This window comes from Girardinichthys multiradiatus, chromosome 8, assembly GCF_021462225.1.
Source record: "Girardinichthys multiradiatus isolate DD_20200921_A chromosome 8, DD_fGirMul_XY1, whole genome shotgun sequence".
Taxonomy (NCBI): Eukaryota; Metazoa; Chordata; class Actinopteri; order Cyprinodontiformes; family Goodeidae; genus Girardinichthys; species Girardinichthys multiradiatus.
The window spans coordinates 28,044,891-28,069,424 of record NC_061801.1 but is presented as its reverse complement, the minus strand read 5'-3'; the positions used below and the strand labels follow the sequence as shown (position 1 = coordinate 28,069,424).

At 37.7% G+C, this 24,534-nt stretch overlaps 2 protein-coding genes across 2 annotated transcripts; one reads left to right on the top strand and one right to left on the bottom strand.

The window, feature by feature from the left end:
- Window positions 1-1,276: 1,276 nt before the first annotated feature.
- clic3 (chloride intracellular channel 3) lies at window positions 1,277-5,934 on the bottom strand. The gene is made up of 7 exons (XM_047373078.1): window positions 5,871-5,934; window positions 5,585-5,684; window positions 4,936-5,045; window positions 2,676-2,801; window positions 2,482-2,588; window positions 2,205-2,380; window positions 1,277-2,084 (listed from the first exon to the last, which is right to left on the bottom strand). Exons 2-7 carry the CDS (start codon window positions 5,618-5,620, stop codon window positions 1,920-1,922), a joined length of 720 nt encoding a protein of 239 aa, XP_047229034.1. The 5' UTR covers window positions 5,621-5,684; window positions 5,871-5,934; the 3' UTR covers window positions 1,277-1,919.
- An 8,623-nt stretch (window positions 5,935-14,557) lies between these two features.
- On the top strand, window positions 14,558-21,387 carry LOC124872736 (alpha-(1,3)-fucosyltransferase 7-like). The gene is made up of 2 exons (XM_047373037.1): window positions 14,558-14,865; window positions 20,195-21,387. Exon 2 carries the CDS (start codon window positions 20,216-20,218, stop codon window positions 21,254-21,256), a length of 1,041 nt encoding a protein of 346 aa, XP_047228993.1. The 5' UTR covers window positions 14,558-14,865; window positions 20,195-20,215; the 3' UTR covers window positions 21,257-21,387.
- The last annotated feature ends 3,147 nt before the right edge of the window (window positions 21,388-24,534 follow it).

The following is a 24,534-nucleotide window of genomic DNA, read 5'->3' as shown; positions in this document are numbered from 1 at the left end:
ACCAGGCTGGGAGTTTTAAAGGCCTCAGGAATCTTTTGCAGGTGTTTAGAGTTAACTCGTTGATTCAGATGATTAGGTTCATAGCTCGTTTAGAGACCCTTTTAATGATATGCTAATTTTGTGAGATAGGAATTTTGGGTTTTCATGAGCTGTATGCCAAAATCATCTGTATTAAGACAATAAAAGACCTGAAATATTTCAGTTAGTGTGCAATGAATCTAAAATATATTAATGTTAAATTTTTATCATGACATTATGGAAAATAATGAACTTTATCACAATATGCTAATTTTTTGAGAAGGACCTGTATATTTAAAGTTATTGTTCTGCCGGAAGGTGAACCTCCATCCCAGGTGCATTCTCAGAGAGTTTTTTTAAGGATTGTATTTATCTCCATTCATCTTCACATCAACTCTGACCAGCTTTCATGGACCTGCAGAAAAATTGCATTCTCACAGCCTGATGCTGCCACCACCATGTTTAACACTGATAATATGTTTCGAGTGATGTGCATTTTATGTTTTCCACCACACAAAAAGTTTTTTTATCTAGGCCAAAAAATTCTATTTTAGTCTCATCTGCTTAGAGCACCTTCTTCCACATGTTTGCTCTGACCACTAAATGAATAATAAAAAAAGTGTGATATTATATTCACATTAGCTAATACTAGCTAACAAGTTACTTGTAAGATGTCAGCTAATAGTAGCTAACACTATCTGCTTTGCTAACATAGGCTAACATGAGCATGTTAGCTATCAATAGCAATGCTATCTTCTATGACAAAGTGAGATAATATGCTAGTTTGAGCTAAAATACTACTAATAGTATGTTAAGTAACCGTAGCTCACAGTATCTATTACGCTCACGTCACATCTATATGCTATCATTAGCAGGTTGACTAATTAAAGCGTGGTATCTTACCATAAACAATACTGTCTACTTTGCTAAGAACAGTCTATATGCTTTCATTTCCCAAAATACTATGGTAATATGCAAATATAAGCATGTTTGCTAAGACATTACTTAGTTAACAATGGCACGTTGTTAGTTAACAACGGCACATATGTTACCATTAACTAAAATGCAAACGTTACATGTTAGCCAGTAGTGGGTAACATTATCATCTACGCTAATAGCAGCTGCTATCATGAGATAAGATTATGAGTTTGTCAATCAAAAATTAACTTTATGCCCACTCAGTGTACTGCAAAATAGTATTCTTAAATTTTTTTTGTGTCACACAAAACTCAACAAATGAAATTCATCAACAACATGATTTCTTTGCATAACTCAGCCTTTAATATTAAACATAACAAGATATTTATTTTCTTTTACCACACTTAATTCAATTATAGTTTATGGCAAAGGTAAACATAGCTTAGAGACCATTGAAATACACCATTGACTCATATTTTTTTTGTCTTGCTTAGGACTGTTTAACTGAATGCAAAGTACTGATTTATGCAAACAAAGCAACGATGTTACTGTAAACCATCACGCTGTGGCATAATACATACATATATATATATTGAAAGATATATATAAAGCTGTCCTGCATCTTATAAAGGCTGAAAATTTATTCTACATCAGCAGACCGAATGGCACAGCAGCATTGCTATGTACAGAACAGTTGGCAATTTGAGTAACCTATTAAATATGTGAGTGAAAACCTTTTGAAGAAAACATCTGTTTTTATGTGTATATGGATATCTGTTGTGACATATTTTTACTTCATCTTTACTTAAAATGCAGGTCACTTTATAGAATCATGCTGGCCCCAAGTGCAAGAGAGATACATTTCAAGCAGTTAAATTCAGATGAACCTATCAGCACAAAAGATAAATCAGAGGGTCAATTAAAGCAGATAAATATAAAAAAAAAAAAAGAACAGCCATATTAGTTTGTCATTTCCTCTTGACCTATTTAGTCAGGTACTTGGCCACAGATTTGTAGGCAATGAGGGTCTCTGAGTCCTTTGGGCAGGTGTAACGAAACTCATCTTGTTTGTAGGCGTTATCCAGATAACGTGTCAAACCTTTCAGCTCCCTTGGCATGTCAAAGTTACGGTACTCCTTACACACCACCTAATGGGAGAGAAATAATTTTACTTTAAGGCAAAAAAAAATGTTTGCTACCATGAGAAAAGACAGGTTTGTTATGAAGGTAAAGTTTTTACAAACAAACCTATTGTGGATTCTCTTTACCTTTATGATGTTGAGTTTGGGAAGCAAGTTGCAGTCTGCCAAGGTGAAGGTGTCACCATCCAGGTAGAGGCGTGTAGACTCAGTGACATTTGGGTTCTTATCCAGTTCGTGAGGGAGTGGAGAGTCAAGATACATGCTCAGCTTGACTAGAGTTGACAGAAACTGTTTCTCTAGCACTGGAAGACAAACAACAGACTTTTGTAAAGTTTCCGACAAGCTTTGCCATCATAATGCCATTTGTTCAGCACATGTGAGAACATTTAGAACGTTTTCTTACTGGTATTTAGCCCGGAATTGGGATTTTTAATGTATGCTGAAAATCTTCGGAAGATGTCTTGTCCAGTGGTAATAGATTCTTTGTACCGGCAGCAGAGTTTTGGATATCTGTGATTTTTAGAAATAATATGTTACGAATTTAGATTGGTACTGAGTAGGATAAAATTAAAATCCTTTAAAAATCACTCAGCTTACGTTGGTGGGGCTAGTTTATCCTCCAGGAACTCCTCAATCTTGTTAGTGTCTGTTTTGACTTCATCATTGTAGAGGAGGAAAGGAGGCTGAGATCCAGGAGCCAAATCTTTCAGCACATCAGGTGCCCTGCAATACAACACGAACAAGGAAGGATTTAGCTATAGTGCTAGAAACTGAAATGCACTTAAATCTAACTAAGATAGTTACCTGAAAAAAAAACCTTTATATTTAATCATCAAACATTTTATGTTTGATGATTAAATCAAAAGTCAAAGTACAGTTACATTATGATCAACAAGAACTGAGCCCTTTGCTGGAAGCCTAAACAGTTATAGTTGCAAAACACCTCTAGGCATATAAAAAACATCCAATCTATCCTCAACCAACATTGCCTATAAAGTCCAAATGAAGGTTGAACAACTAAAACAGAAATGTCATACTGTATAGATTTGATCAAAACAACTTTTGAAAACAACATCTGAAACGGAAATATTTAAATGTAGCAAATCTGATTAAATATGTTTTTACAATATATGCTGGGGATGAAGAATAACATGATACAAACCTATTCAAGAGCTCAGACTAAAGAAGTAGAATTTTCTGCAGGGGCTGAGTGAATCATTAGGTGGTGAGCTAAAACATTTTTTTGACAGCTAAAACTTTGTTTTTGGACAGAAAATAGGCAATTATGCAAAGTCTGCAACATGTAGGATTTAATTTTTTGTAAATTTTAACTTAATTGGGTTTAAATTAAGGGATTGGGGTCAATTTGGTCAACATATTTTACTCAGGTAGAGTGTGGCATTTAAATGATGCTCAGTTGCAAATGAGGGCCTAAAAGTTTGCCAGTCTGCTAATGCCCATTTTGGTGAGTTGTGTGAATTGTTGTCTCAGTTTCCTATTCTTGGCTCGCAGGAGTGGCTCGTGGTGTGGTCTTTTTGTTAGAGTTTGTTAGCTTTTACCAGTCTGGGGATTTCTTTTCTTTTCAACTATTACAAATAATAACCTCACTTCAAAAAATCTGAACTTACCCGTTAAGCATCCCTGACTTCCTTTGTATACATCTCTGAAAGAGTGCTGTTTGTATAGCTTTTCACAACATTGCCATCCTACTAACACTCTGAGCATATGACTCATTGGTTGATGAAGTTTTATCATTATGTTTGTGGTTTTCAATTGCCAATATTGAAATGACATCCTTAGCAACATAGATACAATGGAATACAATAAAAGTACACATTCTACAATATTTATCTGCTTAAATTAGAGGCCTCAAACTGATGTCAACAAGGGCCAGGGTTCCTACAATGTTTAGATGTGTTCCAGGTCCAACACACTTAAATCAAATGGCTAAATTGCCTACTCAAAATGCAGTCAAGTTCTACAGGATCCATCTAATGACCTAATTCAGGTGTGTTTAAGCAGAGACACGCCTAAAAGCTGCAGGGCAACATCCTCGAGGACTGAGATTTGAGACTCTTGGCCTAAATGGTTCCAAGGTGGCAAAATTTAATCAACATATATCTGACATGGATGTTTTTCAGAAATGGCTTGTGAGAATTGTCTGTTTTTACTACTTTTCTGCCCTTTGTAGCAGCTAGCTGTGCTGCCATTGGTTAATCTACAATATGTTATTTCCCTCTGTTTCCAAAATCAAAGCAGCGTTAGGCTAAAATTTCAGTGGGGTTTGTGGGGTTTTAAGACCCACTTTACAATTTCATCTCAGTCATTATTTCTTCAAGACATGTTTGAATGGTAACATAATAAAGAGCCCAAGTAAAACAAGACAGATGAGGAGCTAGAAATGAATACATGTTCAAACAATATGGAGACCCACTATATATCCTTATACATATTTATATGTATCTGGATATATGTGACATTGACTTGTGGAATCAACCACACCTTGACAAATAAACTGTCCCATTAAAATTTCTTATCGGAGAAGGTAGGACTCATGTGTTTCTTTTAATGTGACATAAATTATGTTGTCAGTTGTTATAAAACTCCAGGAGTACAGTTCTAATCTAATTAAACATCTATTTTAAAATCTTGATTGACTTTTGATTGATAAGAGTCAGAAGTATTTCTTGAAAACGCACCAGAGAAACACATTCTCTAGTACTAATAACTACATTTCTAGCCACCTTCTCTGTTTTTATTTACTTCACTGTAAAGTACTTTTGCATAATGTCTGTCAATTGGTGACTTTGGTACACCCCAAGCAAAGAATGAGCTCATGTGAAAAATCTGCTCTTACCTCCTCATGTCAACAGTTGTAAGTTTGAAATTGACCCCCTTCAGCCAAAGTATCATGAAGAGCCTCTGACAGAAAGGGCAGTTTCCAACACTTTCAGCATCATCGCTGGCCTGAAGGACAGATAACACATCATAAACAGGTCTCTTAAAGATTTGAAGACAGGATGACTGATTTTCTTTGACAGGCTGCAACATTGATAGTGAAGCTAGATCGGTAATGTGGCTGAATGAACTGTAGATACCAGCACAGGTATCCTCGTCAAGCCTCATCTGCTTTGACAGTTTAAAACAGCTCTGAATGCAAATTTGAAATGGAGGATTAGAGCTTCTGATTCCCTTCATCAAACAGTTAATTATTTAAGTCACACTTCTGCGCTGTATCATATCGCAATTATTCTGAATCCAGACAACTAACTAATCACCAGGAACTTGGTAAATTCTTAGCAGAAAACCTCTCTGAGATCTGCCTTCAAAGAAAACATTGACTGCTATGACTAAAACTGATTTATTTATTTATTTATTGATAATACCTGGAGGCTTGTTAAGTGTATAAAAGGTTTGCAACTATTTCAAGGAAAAAAATCGAAAAACTTTATATGACTTTATATGTGTTAGTTAACAATAGGCTCATATATAATTTTTGATCTTACCTTAACGAAGAGCTCAATCTTTGGAGCCTCAGCCATTTTTGTTTTTCTTTGTCTGGTAGTTGTCCACCTATCCCTGTTGCTTTCTCACGATGGCTTGTTTCTGTTCATGCGAAGATAAGGCAAAACTGCTATTGTAAAGATGTAGTAATCCTTCAGCTGACACATGCGCTCTCGCATACTTGCATGGTTCTTGACAAACTGGTAGTAAGGTGCTGCAAGTTGTTCCTACACAGCTAATTAGAGCCTGTAAAGGGAAAAAAAAAACATTACTTTAAACTCACTCTACCTGAATTATTTTATTCCTCTTCTCCTCGTCCTTCCAGTGTTCACTGCACCTGTAGCTGTTATTATTATTTTTTGTTCTTCTCTCTCCACACCTCTCAAACTTGAAGTGGCAGTCTACACCCCCACTGGCTTAACAAGTTGGACCAGCAGATCTGGATCTATTGACTTTGCCGTCCAGCATATTCACTGGAGGAAATCGGGCCTTTTTAGTCTTGAAACACTACCCTGTGTCTTTTTCTTTTCAGATGTATGTACAGATGTATGTACATTATTTACGTATAACGTAAGTGAATCAGTCCCCCGCAATGGTAAATTCACTAACAGGTAATCTGAGTCTCTCGGTGAAACTCCTGATGGCTGCATTCATAGTGATGCTTATTTTTCCATGTGATCATAATTATACTCATTGATGCCAGCACCCTTTTCTTGTGCTTACTTGTTTTCTTATGATACACCAACATAATGTTGTGCATTATTATAATTGTGAAGTGGAAGTAAAAGAATGCATATTTTTCAAAATTTTAATTTCTTTTTAAAAAGATGGCATGTAAGATTGCCCTGTTTTAAGCTCCATCTATCCATCTTCCCATCAACTCTGACCAGGTTTTTCTGCTCCTGCTGAAGAGAAGTACTCTCACAGTTAGATGTTGCCACCACGCTGCAGGGTGTGGCAACAGCCACACATATTGTTTCAGATGTAGTCCAAAAAGTTGAATCTTGGTCTAATCTGAGCAAAGCAAAGTGAATGGATTTCTTGAAAAAGTGCAAGAAATATGCATTTGGTCTGGCAGGTTTTTCAAGGGAGCAGCCCACACAGTCAACTCTTTGTCTTACAATTGTGGCACGACTTAAGGAAAAAAAACGAGTTAAAGATTTATTGCCAAGCAGCATTGTTACAAAGTGAAAGTTAGTTGTGGTTGTGGCATGATGTGACAAAATGGGAAAGCGGCAAAATGTATGAAAACGTTTGCAAGGCATTGAGAACAGCTCTGCCCCACAACAAAACAAAACCTTTTCTCTACTTATTTTAACAAATTTAGCAATTAAGAAATTAAAACTGAAACTGTGTTTTGGCAACTCTCTCCATCTCTCTGTGTCTTGTTATTATTTGTTGTGGTCCTGTGGCTTCATCTCATTATTCTTCGTTTGATTTCTTTAAATTGTCTTTAGCCCACTTGTCATCTTTCAGCTTTAGTCACCTTTTAAAACTGTCTGAAAGTGTGGTGTTGTGTTGTAGGCATTCACTTGAGGCAGAGTTTCATGGAGATGGGATAGGAAGAGGAAAAAGCCAAAGAGCGACACATGGATGCAAGCTAAGACGATAGAGTTTAGGGCAATCCAAAATCAGACATTTCACAGAAGATATAACTGAGGCCATGCAGACAATTGTCATCAGTAAAGAGTGTGTGTGTGTGTGTGTGTGTGTGTGTGTGTGTGTGTGTGAGGTTGTCACTCATCAGTGACTCTGTGCTTAGGCATCTGCATGTTGGAGCAGCAGTCTCTGCAGGCTTAGATAAAACCTTTTTTTTGTTTCAGATCTGCCTGAAAGGTGTTGCCCCCGAATGAAGCACAGCAAAAAAAAGTTCCCGCTTTTGTTTTTCATAATGAGAAAGCCCAAATTACCTCAAAGGGGAGAAACCAACCGCAACTTGAGTGTTTTTGAAAGCATGATGGTCTAAAGGGAGATTATATTTTTAGTATGTCTCATTATGTTGAAGATAATTTTACTGATACGGGTTCAAATAACATTATCATTTCTTTCAATTTTGCTTTTTGTGTGATATACATAAAGCATAACACGCAGATCCTGCACATTAAGATACAGAAATATTCTGACTCACCAAAAAATTTTAAATGTTTCAGTTTATTTGCCCAGCAGGCAAATAACGAAAGAGTTAAGGCACTTAAGCTGTTTCTAGTCTTGGTATGTTTTAATAAAGCACCTTGCTAAAGTATTTGTATTTGTAACCACAAACTTCAATGTATATTCTTCGATTTAATGTTATCAACCTACACAAAGTAGTACATATTTGTGAGGTGGAAAGAAGAGGATACATGGTTTTCAAAGTAAAAAAAAAATGCAAATATGAAGGTTTGGTATGGGTCTTTATTTAGCCACCCTTAATTTGATGCCCCTGAATAAAATCCAGTGCAACCAACTACTCTCAAAATACACCTGCCTTATTACTGTAGTCCAAATATGCAATTTCATCTTGATAATATTATCTCAGCTCTATAAAGACCTTAGGGGTGTGTTAGAGAAACACCATCTTGAAGACCAAGAATAATATAAAACAATATAATTATTATAAAACAATTTTGGGAACTTTGCACATCAATCCATCCTCTGCAAACCTACCAAGGCACAGCCCTCCACCAAAATTAGCTGAGCAAGAAGAGGATTAAAAAGAGACGCAGCCAAGAGGCTCATGGTGTGTCTTGACGAGCTGCACAGATACACAGCTCAGATGAGCCAATCTGTCTACAAGACTATTTGTCATGCATTCCACAAATTAGGTTTTTATCTAAGAGTGACAAAAAGAAAGCTATATTAGAAGAAAATGATTAGAAATCTAGTTTAAATTTACAACCGGCCATGTATGAGACACTACAAATGAAGAAGATGCTCTAGTCAAATGGGACCAAAGTTGAACATTTTAGCCTACTTGCCAAAGGCTATGTGTGAAAGGAAAATTAACATTGTAGATCACCCTGAACATTCAATACCATGGCAGTGGGAGCATCATGCTGTGGGATGCTTTTCTACAGCAGGGAAGGGGAAGCTGGTCAGAGTTGATGGAAAGGTGGATTGGACTAAATAAAGCGCAACACAGGAAGAAAACGTGTTAAAGACTGCAAAAAACATTAGACTTGGACAGAGGTTCACTGTCTAGTAGGACAGAATATACAGTAAAATATAAAATATAAAATAAAAAGGGTGTAAAAAAATAGACAAACTGAAGTGCAAGGAGAAACAGGGGCATGGGCACAGGTGTGGCTGGGTGTGGCACCCCTGGAATCTGATTGGCCACCCCACCTGGGCATCCCAACCAGAGCTGTCAATCAGTTTGTTTAGAGTTGCCAATAAGCTGCACAGAAAAGACAAATGTTTTAATGCAATAAACAAAAACAACTACTGAGTCAAAATTAAGTTGGTGCTGTAGGGTTGAAGCTTTCTTTATCAGCTTTAGGACAGTCATTTTTTTAACCTTTATTAAAAAACAGAAACATAACAGAATGAAAATATAATAGCTTACACTTTAGATCATAGACTACAGTTTCAGGGTGCCACCCTTCCACAATCTGTGCCTTCACCTGGCCCCGACAAGAAAAAAAATATAGATACGCCCCTGAGGAGGAAGTCATTCAAGTACTTTTTTCCTTTGAATTTCATAAAAGAAATGTGATCCCTGACACATAAAACTGACGAGATTAAACCAGAGATTAGGACCAAAATATGGCTTTAGGAAAAAACCTCAAACGCTGGCTGCTGGAGTTGCAAAAGTAACAGTGGAAGGGTTGTGGTTCTTGCAACAACAGATGGTGCAATCCTTGATATTTAACTAAGAAAGAATGTCCCTGCACCCCAGGCAGTGAGCTCTTTCACTGTTTTGGTGAATGTTGCCTACCTTTGAGAAGTCACATTTCCACTAATGCAACATTTGACATCATGATCACATGTTACAGACACAACACCACAATGTCTTCATAGTGACATAGGGAAATATGATCTCTTTTGCTGAGTACTTTTCATTGCAACATTATCATTTCTACTAGAGAGAATAACTATAAAATATTCAGTTCTGTGGTATTTGTTTCTCACTAAGCCTTGCTGATGACCTCATGTGGTCTAAGAATAATTTCTGACCATGACTCTAAGTTAGGATCCAAAGGACTCCCTACATCCATACTAAAACTAAATATTTTAAACCAGACAGAAAAGGTTTTTAGGATTTGAAAAACTAAAAAGTGATATTAATTTATACAAAGGAACACATTGTTTGAGTGGCTCTCAAACATGTACACACCCTACATAAAATGGCAATTTGTGATGTAAAAAAAGATGACCATAATAATTTTTTTTAAATCCTTTGTCCAACTTTGCTTTGAGACATATTGTGTACAGTTCAAATGAAAACCAAACAAATTTGTTGGGGGAAAAAATTTAATAATTGGAAACATCTGGTGTCACTGGTGAGCATGTTGTTTCACTAATACTTTTTAAAGCAACTTGTGATGTACTTTCAGCATTATAAGCATCTAGGGATGCATTGAGTCCAAACTGACTGGTAAGTGTTCATAGTGTCATATAGACTATAGCACTTTAACTGATACTCCTTTCTGTAAGCAAACTCATTTGTCACTTTTGGATCGACTGATTGTAGAATCTTCCTAAATGCTGTTATTTGTTAGTGTTATTTTTAATACTGATATTAAAATATAGATTTTATTTTGTTGTTATATACATTTTGTTTAAAAAAATACGAAAAATGTTTTTTGAGCTGTAGTATCAGTTTACAGATTTAGGCTTTTGTAGCAGTCCAGGAAATGTTTCAGTGTTTCTGGAAAGAAAAGGATTCGTTGCATATATCGCAACTCAAAATATTTTCAGGATGATTCACCCCAAGCAACAAGAGCCATATGATTTGATAACTTAACTCAGACAAGGAAGAGTAAAACAGGTCATAATTTTAAACAGGTAAATAAGTAACCCATGCTGAGGAATGTGGGAAACATCAGCAGTGAGTGACAATAGGGGGACAAGAAACAAGACACAGGAACTGAAGCAGGAACAGGCATACAGGTCAGAGTTGATATTAGACAAGTTCTTAAAAAAAATTCCAAGCTTTGTGCACATTTCTGGAAGTGGCCAGTTCTGCAGTCATTTCTGCATTTTCCCCTATAAGTTATTTGGTAACAACTGAAAACTGGAGCTCATTAAAAAGACAAAAAGAAATAGAAATTAAAAATGACTACTTAGTTTTGTTTTATATTGGACACAACCCTGAAGCTCCTAAGAGAAAATTTTAAGTTTGGCTCATAGATGAACAATGACTTCCTCCTCCAGGTTGTGTTTCAGCTCATTTCCTGTATTTTTGTGTGCAGAAAGCCCTGAAGGAAAATGTCTTCCCCTGGTGGTTGCTTCTGATTAGGACAACTAAAAAAGCAATACACTGGTACCAGGGGAGCATCTTTGTACTGGTAGACGGAAAAATGGGTTTAAAATATTAAGCAGGTTACTTAATCTTTTTAAATTTTCCAGCGATTGTTGTCTTTTCTTCTTACACCAGCAGTTTAGTGCAGATGGTTTTATTTACAGCTCAAAAAATGTCAGCATTATAGACTAAAAGAAAGAAAGAAAGAAAGAAAGAAAGAAAGAAAGAAAGAAAGAAAGAAAGAAAGAAATAATAACAAATAAATAAATTAAGTTAGCTTTAGGGAAAGCTTTGTTGGCTCCATTATCTGCCCTCATTGTTAAGTGTGTCATATTGCACAAACCTTTGAGTTTTATCTAACCAACAGTCATTCGTATACATTATGTGTTGGCAAATATTAATAGGAATAATGGCACAGTTGCCTTAACAATAACAGGGCAATATTGCAGTTTTTAAATCCAGATGCAGCCTTATCTCTGCACCAGCATCACCAGCTGGAATCCGTACTGCTGTAATTGCCTCAATGGCAGAATAACCCTTTTACTTTTGTGTTTTTTATTGGAAAGGTTTTAGTTTTATATGACCGAAGCCTCTAACAGAGAGGAAGTATGGAGGGATAACTATGTTCATGCTTCTTTGACTCACCCTTGTTCAGCTGTATAGGTTTATTTTTGACGTGCTTCTTTGTTCATTTTTGTGGTTATTTTACATCCTGTTTCAGTTGGCAGAGCCTATTTTTTTTGTCACTTCAGTAAGTTTAACTCCTGCTCCTTTTCTCACACCCGCTTACCTATTTTTCACACCTCTCTGTACATATTTTGCCCAAGTTCATTTTGTTGTTTTCTAAATAATGTTGTATTGTTTGGTCAGACTGTCAGGTAGGTTAAAATGACCCTTTGGAACATGGAGTTTTGATGGATATGAAATTATGAAACTTGAACCAAAAGTGATTGAGGGGTAAATAATGTTTCCACATGCAGCGTCTTACAAAGTATTTTGCAAGACCACTGCATCCCCTCCATAAATCACCTCACCCCTCCTATGTCTAGAGTCCTTAGCATTCCACCATCATCACTCAATCAACTTTAAAGCACATTACATACATTTTCAATGTGGTCAGGGCAATTACAGAAGCCTAATTTAACACTGAGTTATCCTTCCCAAAACCAGGTTTCATTTGGGTTTGGGATCATTATCCAGTTGGAACACCCAGTTCTGTAAGTTTCAACCTTTTTACCTGAACTGTCAGCCTCATTTCCCTCCAGGGCCTATTACCCCTACAACCTGATCTTAATAAGACCAGAAATGGATGAACTGATACATAGAATTGCCAAGGTTCATGCCTATCATAGGAATAATTCAATTCAAGTCTATCTGATTTCTATACACGCTTCTTCCATACAGGGTCACAGAGGAGCTGGTGTGTATCTCCAGCAGTCTATGGGCGAGAGGCGGGGTACACCCTGAACAGGTCGCCAGTCCATCACAGGGCAACACAGAGACGCACAGGACAAACAACCATGCACACAACATTCACACTTAAGGGTAATTAACCTAAAAGTAATGTTTTTGGACTTTGGGAGGAAGCCGGAGTATCCAGAGAGATCACTCAAATGCACATGGAGAACAATTTAATTTAAGTCATACAATTCAATTCCATTCAATTAAAGATTCTGGAACAACAGTGTTTCTGTCTACACCTTCAGGTGTGACTAAAATTTGCAGCTACAAATGGACAAAGCTTTTGTAGTCAAATGACGCAAAGACTGAGCTATTTGGGAAAAATGACAAGATGTTTTGCGGAGTCAAGATAAGGCCTTCATACCTAAGAACACTGTACCAACTATCAAGCATTCAAAGCGAGTGGCACTGGTGCCCTGCCCAAACCTATTGAAAATACATGGACTATCTTCAAAATCGGGGTCCATGCCATGAAACAAGCCGATTTATATGAACCCCACCATTTAGATAGAAAAAGTGTTCAATCAATGACATTCATGTCTATGACAGGTCCATGTGAACTTCCGACAGGCAAAATCTCTCTGCAAGGTTTTACATTCGCTTCTCACTGAAGACCACTGACTGCTGAGCTTCTAAAAACCTATTTTTAGCAGAAAATCTCTCTTTCAAAGCTGCAGAAATTAACATCTTATTCCCTAAATTCCTTCTCTTTTCCAATGGTTATAATCAGTCTGACAGAGGGGGGTATCCCAATCCTTGGGGTTTTTAGTATAACAATGACCATCAGAGGGACCCTTTGTGGGGTTCCTTGAGACAACATTGTTGTAAATAAGCGCCGTTTAACTAAATAATCTGAACTGAAACTATCTGTGTAGTTATGCTGCTATAGGCTTAGGCTGCTGGAGGACATAATGACCACTTTCACCCTCTCTGCTACATTCTCACGCTACTCTCCAATTTTGCATTATTTGCTGTTATTCAAGCTTTTAACCTTGTTCTCTCTTTTCTCTTCCTAGAAGCTACACCTGGCCTGGATCTGTGTCTACCTGTGACACCTTTCTGGAGAGGGGAATCGTCCGAGCTTCTGCGGGCAACCACTTAATGCTCACCCTCTACCGATGATCCACATGGCCCTGTCTTTTAGTGTTTAACCCTTTCTCTCTCCTAGACATGGCGATTGACTGAGCTTAACTGTAACTAACTCTATGTGCTGTCTTTCAGACTCTAACCTTGAAAACTGGCTCAGAGTTGATCTGTTCTTTCTTTCCAGGTGAAACGACTAAAGGAGCTACATCCATTAACATTTACTTTTCCTTCCCATAGAAAGTACTCCTGGATCAGTGCTTCTTTGTTCTCTTTGTGTCTCTGCTCTGTTCTCTCTAACCCCCAGTCGGTCGTGGCAGATGGCCGCTCACACTGAGCCTGGTTCTGCTGGAGGTTTCTTCCTGTTAAAAAGGAGTTTTTCCTCTCCACTGTCTCTACATGCTCATCTGGGAGGAGGGAATGCTGCAAGTCACTGACTAGATGCAATCTGCTGGGTTTCCTTAGACAGAAAAACGTTTTATCCAATTTGAATAAATAACTAACTTTGACTGCACTGTCCAATGGTTAGGATTAATTGGAATGTATGTACCTGACTGTTGTGAAGTGCCTTGAGACAACATGTGTTGTGAATTGGCGCTATATAAATAAAATTGAACTGAACTAAATAATTGCAAAGTCTACTTAAACAAAAAGATGCTGCAGTAGAAAGGGGATCACAAAATACAGTCAAGGACAACTTCGATAAAATGGTGGCAAAGTTCTTATCACAATTTACTGGAAAAAACACCAACTCTATTCGAGAAATAGGCATTTAATGTTAACAGATGCACTCATTTACCATGCTATTCTTCCTATCAGTTTACTAAATTATGAAGGAGTCAAACATGCACCATGTTAGTCATTTGTAGAGCAAAACCTCACATGTTTGCCTGTGATTCATGTGAGTCATAGTATGTCATGCCCCTTATGTGAGCCATTGTCTTCTGTAGATCACTTTTTACACTTCCTCTTTCTCCATCACCACCCTCACATGCTGACAACGCTTACGTATGTTCTCACAAGGAAGGCTGCTGCTGTCGGCAATAATGAGGAGAAAACATTTACATAGAAATAGCTTTTATTAGAAAGCAGGAGCCGAGAAGAATGCTGACTTATTGGGATGGCACATGTGATGGGAAGAAGAGACCAAAACCTATTCAGTCACCACAGCTCTTCAGTTTACCTAAAAGGGTCGGGATATTAATGCAGCTGAAGCTCCGTGGCATTTTACTACCAACAGGAAGAAAAAACTGGTGTTGGTGATGATAGAGATTGCACCAGTCTGCTTATATTCAGGTTAGTATGTTGTTTTATGTGTGTTTTTGGTCAGTGGGGTATAACTGCTGAAATTTGTTGCTCGCACATATTCGTCATTTTTTATGCTTTCTATTTTTCTGTAAGAGAATGGGACTGGTAGAATAAGTCAAGTGAGCCTGATTGAACGTAGGACAAAAAGTGTTTGTGACATGTTTTTTTTAATGTAAATGCAAAGTGTCAAAATGGAAGCTATTAGCCTGCAGAAATCAAGTCTTTCACCACATCCTGTTCTGAGTTGGTTTTACAGTTTACATCACAGAGGAAATATTAAGGCCAGAAAAAACACACTAGATATTTACTGAAAAAAAAGAAAAGACATTAACAATATTCACTTAGAATTTATGTTTTTGCTTTGTATTTTGTCTGTTTTGTTTTGTTTAGTCATTGGTCAGCTGGATGATCTGACTAAAGTTTGATCTCTTCTCTTTCTTTACTGGTTTTTTAATTATCCTAAGGGGGGAGGAAAATGTGTCCCATTTGCTTTTTAGACCGATTTCTTTTATCTAAAAACAAGTGAAACCTTGCGTAGCCTGGTTCTGCTTGGTCTATTTTACATGCTTTGTTTTATACTGTAAGTCTTTGTAGAAATAGCATCACAATAGCACAGTGTAGTATGTCTTATTACTACATGTGGCAAATGTGGACAAAGAGGATACACTTTAGAAACTGCTCACACACCACAGTTTGGATTATTATGCTAATCTAGTCCTTATTTTTTTGGGTTTTAAATTAATTCTGCATTAACGTTTATCGTATTAAAGTGAAGAGATCAACCTCAAAATGTCTTATAAGACATTTTTGACAAACTATTGAATGAAGATGACAGAATTCATATTTAGTACATAACACTGTGTAGTCATATCTCTGCTCTTATCAATGCTTTTTTGGTTGAAACTCCAAAATAACATTTTAAAAAGATGGCAAAAAACTTTATTAAATAGAAAAACATAGGTTTTTAGCCTGTATATTGATTTACAATGGCCTTCAAAGTATTTACCTCTTAAACCTTTTCACATTTTGTCACGTTACTTCCACAGGTTGTAGTGTATTTTTTGGGGATTTACGTGATAGACCAAGACAAACTGTTGTAAACTGGTGAAGTGGGAGGAAAATGTAGCATGGTTTTTATTATTCTTTTTTTTCAAATAAAAACTATAGGAAGACCAGATCAGACTTCCATGAACCCATTCCACAGGATGAAATGAGAAAGGGTATTTGATGGTAAAACCAGAATGATGAGTCACGAGTTTACCGAACAAACTTGTACGGGTGAATAAAAGTCAGCACTCCACTTATTCATCTTGATATCATTGTACAGCATGGTTTTATCATCCACAGCCATGTCTTATGTCATCCTGTGAAATAGGTTCAGTGAAGTCAGATCTGGTCTTTAGTTTTTAGTTTTTATTCGTATATTTCTTCCATTACATTAGCCTTTTATCTGCTAAGTCGTTAGCTAGTACTAACTATGTTTAACTTTCACACTGTGTCCGAAACCTTACACAGTGCCTTCAGAAAGCATTCACACACCCTTCAAACTTCTGCTGCTCCTCCACATTGAGAGGAGCCACTTGAGGTGGCTCGGGCAACTATACCGGATGCCTCCTGAACACCTTCCTCGGGAGGTGTTACAGGCCCAGGACACGCTGGAGAGACTATGTCTCTCGGCTGGCCTGGGAACGCCTTGGGCTCCCCCCAGAGGAGCTGGAGGAGGTGTCTGGGGAGAGGAAAGGTCTGGGTGTCTCTACTGAGTCTGCTCTCCCCGCGACCCAGTCCCGGATGAAGCGGAAGACGACGAGTACAAATGAAACAAGTTAATTATTTAGCTGTTAGTAAAGAAACAAAAAAATTAAAGCTTAAATGCAAGCTGATAAATTAGGAAAGACAAGAAAAGAACATGTATGCATTTAAATAGGTTCAATGTTAAGTAAACTTGGGCCCAATGTAACTGTGGACGAACAGCTTGTGTGGTTTAGAGGTCGTATATCCCCTCAAAACCTAGGAGCTAGGTCACAAGACCTCAGTGGCGACAACATTACCTGTGACAATTTCTTCACCTTGTACAACCTGAGACAGGAGCTTCTCAAAAGAAAGCTGACAATGGTTGGAAAAAATCTGAAAAAATAGGATGGAGCTTCCACCTGGGGTTCTAACTGTGAAGAAAAGGCCAATCCATTCCTACAACTTTATATTCACGGCCAACACTGCCCTGGTATCTTACATACCAAAAAAAGGGAAAAATGTGGTACTCACAAGCACTCTTCACAGGGATGGAGCAAAGACCCAAAGACACAAACCACATGCCGAAACTGCAAAAAGTACATCTGTGGTACACATATTGCCAAATTTTGTGATGCATGTGTCTTTCTTATCAAGCGCCACTCCCTGTTTCAAGAACAATGCCCCAGTTGTTCATTTGCATTTCATAAGATAAAAGTGATTGATTGTTGAAGTTCCAGTTGATATATTGAGAGTTTGCATTCAAAATAATAAATGTTAATGAAAACATTGTCTCACTTTTTTTTCCCAAGATAAGCGTGATTTATTACATCCAATGCTTGACTATAGTGGATTTTTAACATCAATTATAACATTATGACAAAAAGAGTATTTACGCTTCCATTGTTAATTGTGCTCTAGTAGAGGTAAAATAGAGTAAATTTTTATATTAGAATTGTTTTTAAAACCCCAAATATGTCCTGGGTCAATTTGACCAGAGGGTTACCAGAGGGTCCCAAAAGGGAATACCATACAAGGATTAATTACAACATGAAAATATATCACCATTTAAGATGATTCAGAAAACTTTACAGTTTCACTTTTGAACATAAATGCCAAATAAGGTCAGCTTTTAGAGTGAGAGTTAAATTGGGTATTGATAAAAGATCCTTCTTGGACCTAGGATCACTAAGACAACTCATAGTAAGTGAAAGGTGGAGCTGTGAACATGCAGCCTGGTCCGGCACCTCAGCCTCAGCATCCTGTTTCACCACACATGGCAGGAAGCCATAATGAAGGAGGAGTTTGACACCTCTGATTCCTGGGTTTGCACGTTACTGGTTTTTACAGCCTGATCAGACCTTTCGAATATATATATATATATATATATATATATTTTTTTTTTTTTTCTTTTTTTTTTTTTTTTTTACTTATAACTTCTAATGTGTTTTGTTGCTTCTCCTTTACTATTCCAAAGTGGCCTTGGTGTTTATCTTTTGTGAACAGGGATCTGAGAAGAATCTCATCAGTAAAAGTATTAGGTCACTTGCCTTTACACACATTTAAAATTGAGTGATATCCTTTTCCCATTCCATAGAGTTTATTATGATGTTGGGCCTTTCTTTGGAACTATAGCTTTAACTCGTCTGGGAAGGATTCACGCAAGGTTTAGGAGTGTTTTTATGGGAATCTGTGACAATTCTTCCAGAAGCACATTTGTGAGGTCAGACACTGATGCTGTACGAGAAGGTCTGGCTCGCAGTCTTTAATTCATCACAATGATTGTTGATGCCCCACGAAGTGAGATCTTGCATGGAGCCCCAGACCAAGGGAGATAGACCGTCATCTTGAACTTCTTCCATTTTCTTATAATTACGTCAACAGTTGTTGCCTTTTCACCAAGCTCCTTGTCTATTTTCCTGTAGCCCATCCCAGGCTTGCGCAGGTCTACTATTTTATCCCTGATGTCCTTACACAGCTCTCTGGTCTTGGTCATTGTGGAGAAGTTGGAGTTTGCTTGATTGACCGTTTGGACAGGTGTCTTTTCTACAGATAACGAGTTCAAACAGGTAATGAGTGGAGAACAGGAGGACTTCTTAAAGAACAGGTCTGTGACAGCTGGGATTCTTGCCGGTTGTTAAGTGATCAAATACTTATGTCATGCAATAAAGTGCAAAGTAAATACTTAAAAATAACATACTGTGATTTTCTGGATTTGTTTTAGATTCCATCACTCAGAGTTGAAGAGTACCTATGATAAAAAAAATTAAAGACTTCTACATGCTTTGCAAATGGGAAAACCTGCCAAATCGGCAGCGTATCAAATATTTAGTCTTCCCACTGTACATCAGGGACATCACTCCATCTGACGCTTTACATTGGACTTGCTTAAGAAAGGCTTGGATGCAGCTGCTTGGCTATGAAAACCCATTCCATGAAACTTTCTATGCACTGTTCTTAAGCTAATTGGAAGATTTCACGTGAGATTTGAGCCTACCAATTCAGGGCTGAGTTGCTGTTGTTCCCAAATGCTTCCACTTTGTTATTATACCACTATAACAGCTGACAATGGAATATTTAGTAGAAAAGGCTTCTTACACAAGTGGCATCCTTTCATGGTACTATTCTGAAATTCACTGAGATCCACAGGCTGACCATTCATTTACAAATGCTTGCAGAAGCATTCTGCATACCTAGATGCTGGATTTTATGCACCTGTGACCATGGAAGTGATAGTAACACCTGAATACAATTATCTGAAAGGGTGACCCAACACTTTCTGCCATATATTTAGACAGAAAGCTTTGATGTCTACACACCTGAACTGCACTGCTTCTAAAGATTGTTATCTCATGGTTTAAAGGAAGGAAACCTTTAGTGAAATTTTACACTATAGCAAGGATATCATATCTCTACAAGCATGAATGAACTGTTGAGTATTTATTCAAGGTCCCCTATAATATCGCTTATGTAATATATAAAAAGTAGCTCTGAAAAGCGTCCGTCATTTGTTCAATGGATGCTATTTAAGTTTTGAGCCAGACTTAAAACTTATTTCTGTTAGACGTTTGAGGCTAAAAAGCTAAAGGTTACAGAGCCTCCTCAGCAGTAGCATGCAAACTTTGGAACTCACCTCCAGTTATTTTGAGGTCTGTTGAGCTTTTATAAAGCAACTAAAAATGTATCTTCTTTATGTTGTTTTTGATTACCTGTTTGGATGTATTGATGTTTTACTGATTTTTTTATGTTTCCTTTTAAAGTTTTACTTGCTTAGTTACTTAGGCCTCTAGCTTATTCCATGTCAAGGTCATAGGGAGCTGGTGCCTGTCTTCAGTCAAAATTGCAGGACGAGGCAAACTCTCCATGCATGTCTCTAGTTTATCCTAGACACTAATTATGGACATATTTAATCCTTATTTAATTCTATTTACATACAGTATCTTGTCTTTATACAGTTATTTTTCATCAAAGGAACCAGGATTGATAGAAGTATGTGTTGTTCACAAGATTTCAATCTGCAAGCACAAATCTCAAGTAAATGAGAACATTGTTAAACCAGTGGTAAACTTTTTTTCTTTTTTATCAACAGGGGTAATTTTTAACTAAAAAGATGGACTGCTATTCCATGAAGATAGGACTTCTTTTCTGCATTCTGAGTGTTTTTCTGCTGTGTCTTCACAATGGATGGCAGGAAGCAAGCATTTACAATTCCCAGAGAAGCACAAAAAACATGACTGTCCTCCTGTGGAACTGGCCTTTTGGACGCTCTTACAGTCTGAAGGGTGATGTGTGCTGGGATCTGTACAAAATACCAAACTGTAAACTGGTGGACCAGCGCTCCTTGTTCCCCTTGGCTCATGTGGTGGTGTTCCACAACAGAGAACTGATACAGGGACGCCAGAAGCTGCCCACCGACCTCCCACGGCCACAGGGCCAAAGGTGGGCCTGGATGTCCCTGGAATCTCCTTCTCACAATGGAAACTTGCAGAAATTTGCAAATATCTTCAACATGACCATGTCCTACAGGAGGGATGCTGATGTGACCTTACCTTATGGTGAGCTACTACCTGTGGAGCCTGAAGGTAACCTGATGGAGGACAGCCACATAAATAAGACCTCTTTGGTGTGTTGGGTGGTCAGCAACTACATGAACCACCACAAAAGGACCCAAGTGTACAAAGAGCTCATTGCCACAGTTCCTGTGAAGATTTATGGACAATGGAATAAAAAGCCACTCTCCTCTGCTGACCTCTTACCAACAATCTCTCGCTGCTACTTTTATTTGGCTTTTGAGAACTCACTGGCAAAGGATTATATCACAGAGAAGCTGTGGAAAAATGCTTACCAAGGAGGGGCTGTACCCGTTGTACTGGGCCCCCCGATAAGTGACTACAAAGCTGTGGCTCCAGATCATTCTTTTATACATGTGGATGAGTTCGCATCTGTACAAGAACTGGGAAAGCACCTTCAAAGACTTGCAGAGGACAGGAAGCGATACGAGGAGTATTTTCACTGGAAAAAATACTGGAAAGTGAAAGTTAATGGAGACTGGAGGGAAAGGCTGTGTAAGATTTGTTTACGGTACAACAATTTATCTCCGCACAAAGTTTATTCAGATCTAGAAGCCTGGAACAAAGCTCATAGCATTTAAAAACTACAGCTTTATGTCTTTTGTTTACAGCAATTATTGCTCTCAAGTTTACACTTCATCGGTAAGGTTAATTGAAATATGAGAAACGTTTACCTCTAAAAACTGAAAAAGTGTATATTTGAAAACTTTGATTGCCATTATTGTTTACAAGTAATGCAAAGATATTTCTGTATTTTCTCAGGATAAATATTTATTAAACAAATTAGCAGGAAACCAGCTCATTGTCTAAAGATTAGGATTAAAAGCACTAACATAAACTCTGAATCATTGAACAAAACCAATTCATCTTTGAATCAACACAGATGGAGAGTTACCTGTGGATTTTTTGTTCAGTGATCTTATATAAAAGAGGTGTCATGTTGCCGTGAAATTCCCTGACCCACATAGAGAATCAGACCAAGACTCAATGTCTTACAAGAAAAAGGATTTACAAAAATAATGAATCCAGTTATTATACTGGTTTCAGCAATCTGGTGTCAGCGGCTTCAGGAGGAAGAGAGACAATTAGACTGAGGCGGATTTGAGGTGGATGATAAAGATTCTTCTGAAACACTGAGAGAAGAGAATTGCTTACTGTTTGAGGGAGGATGGTTATCTGGTTGAGGGTGTTCGTCAGAGATGGGTTTGTTCCTTGGCAGTAACACCAGCAGCCGTGCCCTCTGTTAAATAAAGATGTCAAGCCCTTCACACAAACTTACACTCACACAGCAGCATTGTGATGAAAGGATTGTTTTAAAATAAAATTAAGTAATTCATTCATTTATTTATTTTATCTGTTCAGTTTTCCTTTGCAAAGATCTCCTAACTCAATTCTAAAAGTTTTGATCTGTTACCCATGACCTGAATCTTCGATGGTGTACACATTTAGTGGCACCCTAAGTAAAGACATTTAAAAACCTAAGTAGTAATAGTGACTTTTTTTTAATGCCCTCAATATCCTCCTTGTGTAACTTCCTCATCCTTGAAGCAGAAGCTGCTATGGCCACTCACTTTTTTATTTATGGATGTAAAAGATAAGCAACACAAATACAACAATGTAAAATATTTCCTCTTGGTTCAGTGATCATCATTTTATAACTGTCTGACATTAACTCAGGCTAAAATATCCTGCTTTCAGTGAGTTAAGTTACTTTAATTATTTCCAAATGCCAGAATAATGAGTAAGAACATATTTTGAGTTTATGTATTTGTGTATATATTTGAGTTTCTTACTTCTTCAAAATAAGATGTTTGATGAACCTTATGGGAAATGGAAAATGGCCTGAACCTGTATAGCGCTTTATCAAGTCCCCAGAGACCCCAAAGTGCTTTACACTACAAGCACACTGACAAAAGTGAGGCTGCCATACCCAGGCACCCCCAAGCCCTCTGACCACCATCAGCAGGCTAGTTGGGTACAGGGAGCCAGTGTAAGGACTTTAAAACTGGGATGATGTGCTCTATTTACTTAGTTTCAGCGAGGATGTGGTAAAAAAAACAATCTTATCTAATTATTTTTCTCATTATTTTGGTATTTAACAAATAGAATGATTTTGATAATCTTAACTGATCTAATATAGAAAACGTTTAGTCTGATTTAATGTTCTACACTAAGACAAAAAATGTTATGCATCTTTTTATAGGCAGGATCTCTGTCCCGAAGATTAACAAGTTTTGGTTCAGAATGTGATTATCAAACCCAGAACAAAAGCAATAGAGCTTGTTATAGTCTGTTGGCTGAAGAGCCTGAGTGTTTTGTCCACAGTCAAAAAAGTGAGAAATAGCCCACTCAGCAAGGAAGAAGACAGTTCGAAAAACAACTTTCAAGCCAGATTACAGTTTGAACAATACATTCAGGGACAAAGACATTAGATTTTTGAGGCATGTCCTGTGGTCTAAGGGAAGCACCTGTTCTTTTCTTTCTTTTTTTACGGCTTTTCCCTTTCAGGGCTCACCACAGCGAGTATTCTATCTCCATCTAACCCTACTGCATCTTCTTCTCTCAAACCCACTACCTTCATGTCATCTTTCACTTCATCCATAAATCTTCTCTTGGGTCTTCTTCTAGACCTCCTGTCTAGCAGTTCCAGCCTAAACATCCTTTTGTCAAGGTGTTCAATGACATCCGTATAAATGCAGACTGTGGAAGAACCACAGTGCTGGTATTATTGGACCTTAGTGCAGCATTAGACACTGTTGATCACTCATTTTATTAGAGCGCCTGGAAAAATGGGTCAGCCTTTCTGGTACAGCACTCAACTGGTTTAAATCCTACTTGAAGGACAGGGACTTTTTTGTGTCAGTAGGTAACTTTAAATCAGAGACCACAAAAATCACATGTGGCGTTCCCCAAGGGTCCATCTTAGGGCCCCTCCTATTCAACATCTACATGCTCCCCCTAACTCAGATTTTAATAAATAACAACGTAAGTTATCATTACTATGCAGACGACACACAGCTATACGTTACGATGTCACCAGGTGACCATGAACCCATTCAACGCTGGGTAAAGGCTTAGAAGAAATCAATGCAAGGATGGGCCTAAATTTTCTTCAGCTGAATCAAAACAAAACTGAAGTAATAATCTTTGGACCAAAGGAAGAGCATTTAAAACTTAGCACACAGCTTCAGTAAATACAGCTAGAAACCACCAATCAGGCTCGAAACCTGGGTGTAGTGATGGACTCAGACCTGAACCTCCAGAGGCACATAAAGGTAGTAACAAGGTCGGTCTTCTATCAACTAAAGAACATCTCCAGGATTAAAGGACTAACGTCTCAGCAGGACCTTAAAAAACTAATTCATGCGTTCATCTTTAGTAGAATTGATTACTGCAACAGTGTCTTCACAGGTCTGCCTAAAAAGTCGCTCAGACAGCTGCAGTTGATCCAGAACGCTGCTGCCTGCGTCCTCACTAGAACTAAGAAAGTGGAGCACATCACCCCGGTTCTAAAGTCCCTACACTGGCTCCCTGTAGCTGAGAGAATAGACTTTAAAATACTTCTGTTAGTCTATAAATCACTGAATGGCTTAGCACCAAAATACATTACAGACTTGTTGTCAGTGTATCAACCAGCCAGACCTCTCAGGTCATCTCGCTCAAATCTACTCTGCATACCCAGAACCAGAACCAAACATGGAGAAGCAGCTTTTAGTTCTTATGCTCCACTAATCAGGAATAAACTCCAAGAAAACTGTAAAAGAGCCAAAACCCTAAGTTGCTTTAAATCAAGATTAAAAACTTATTTGTTTAGAGTGGCATTTGACTGTGCCATCTAGGCATGATTAGTTGCGTTTTC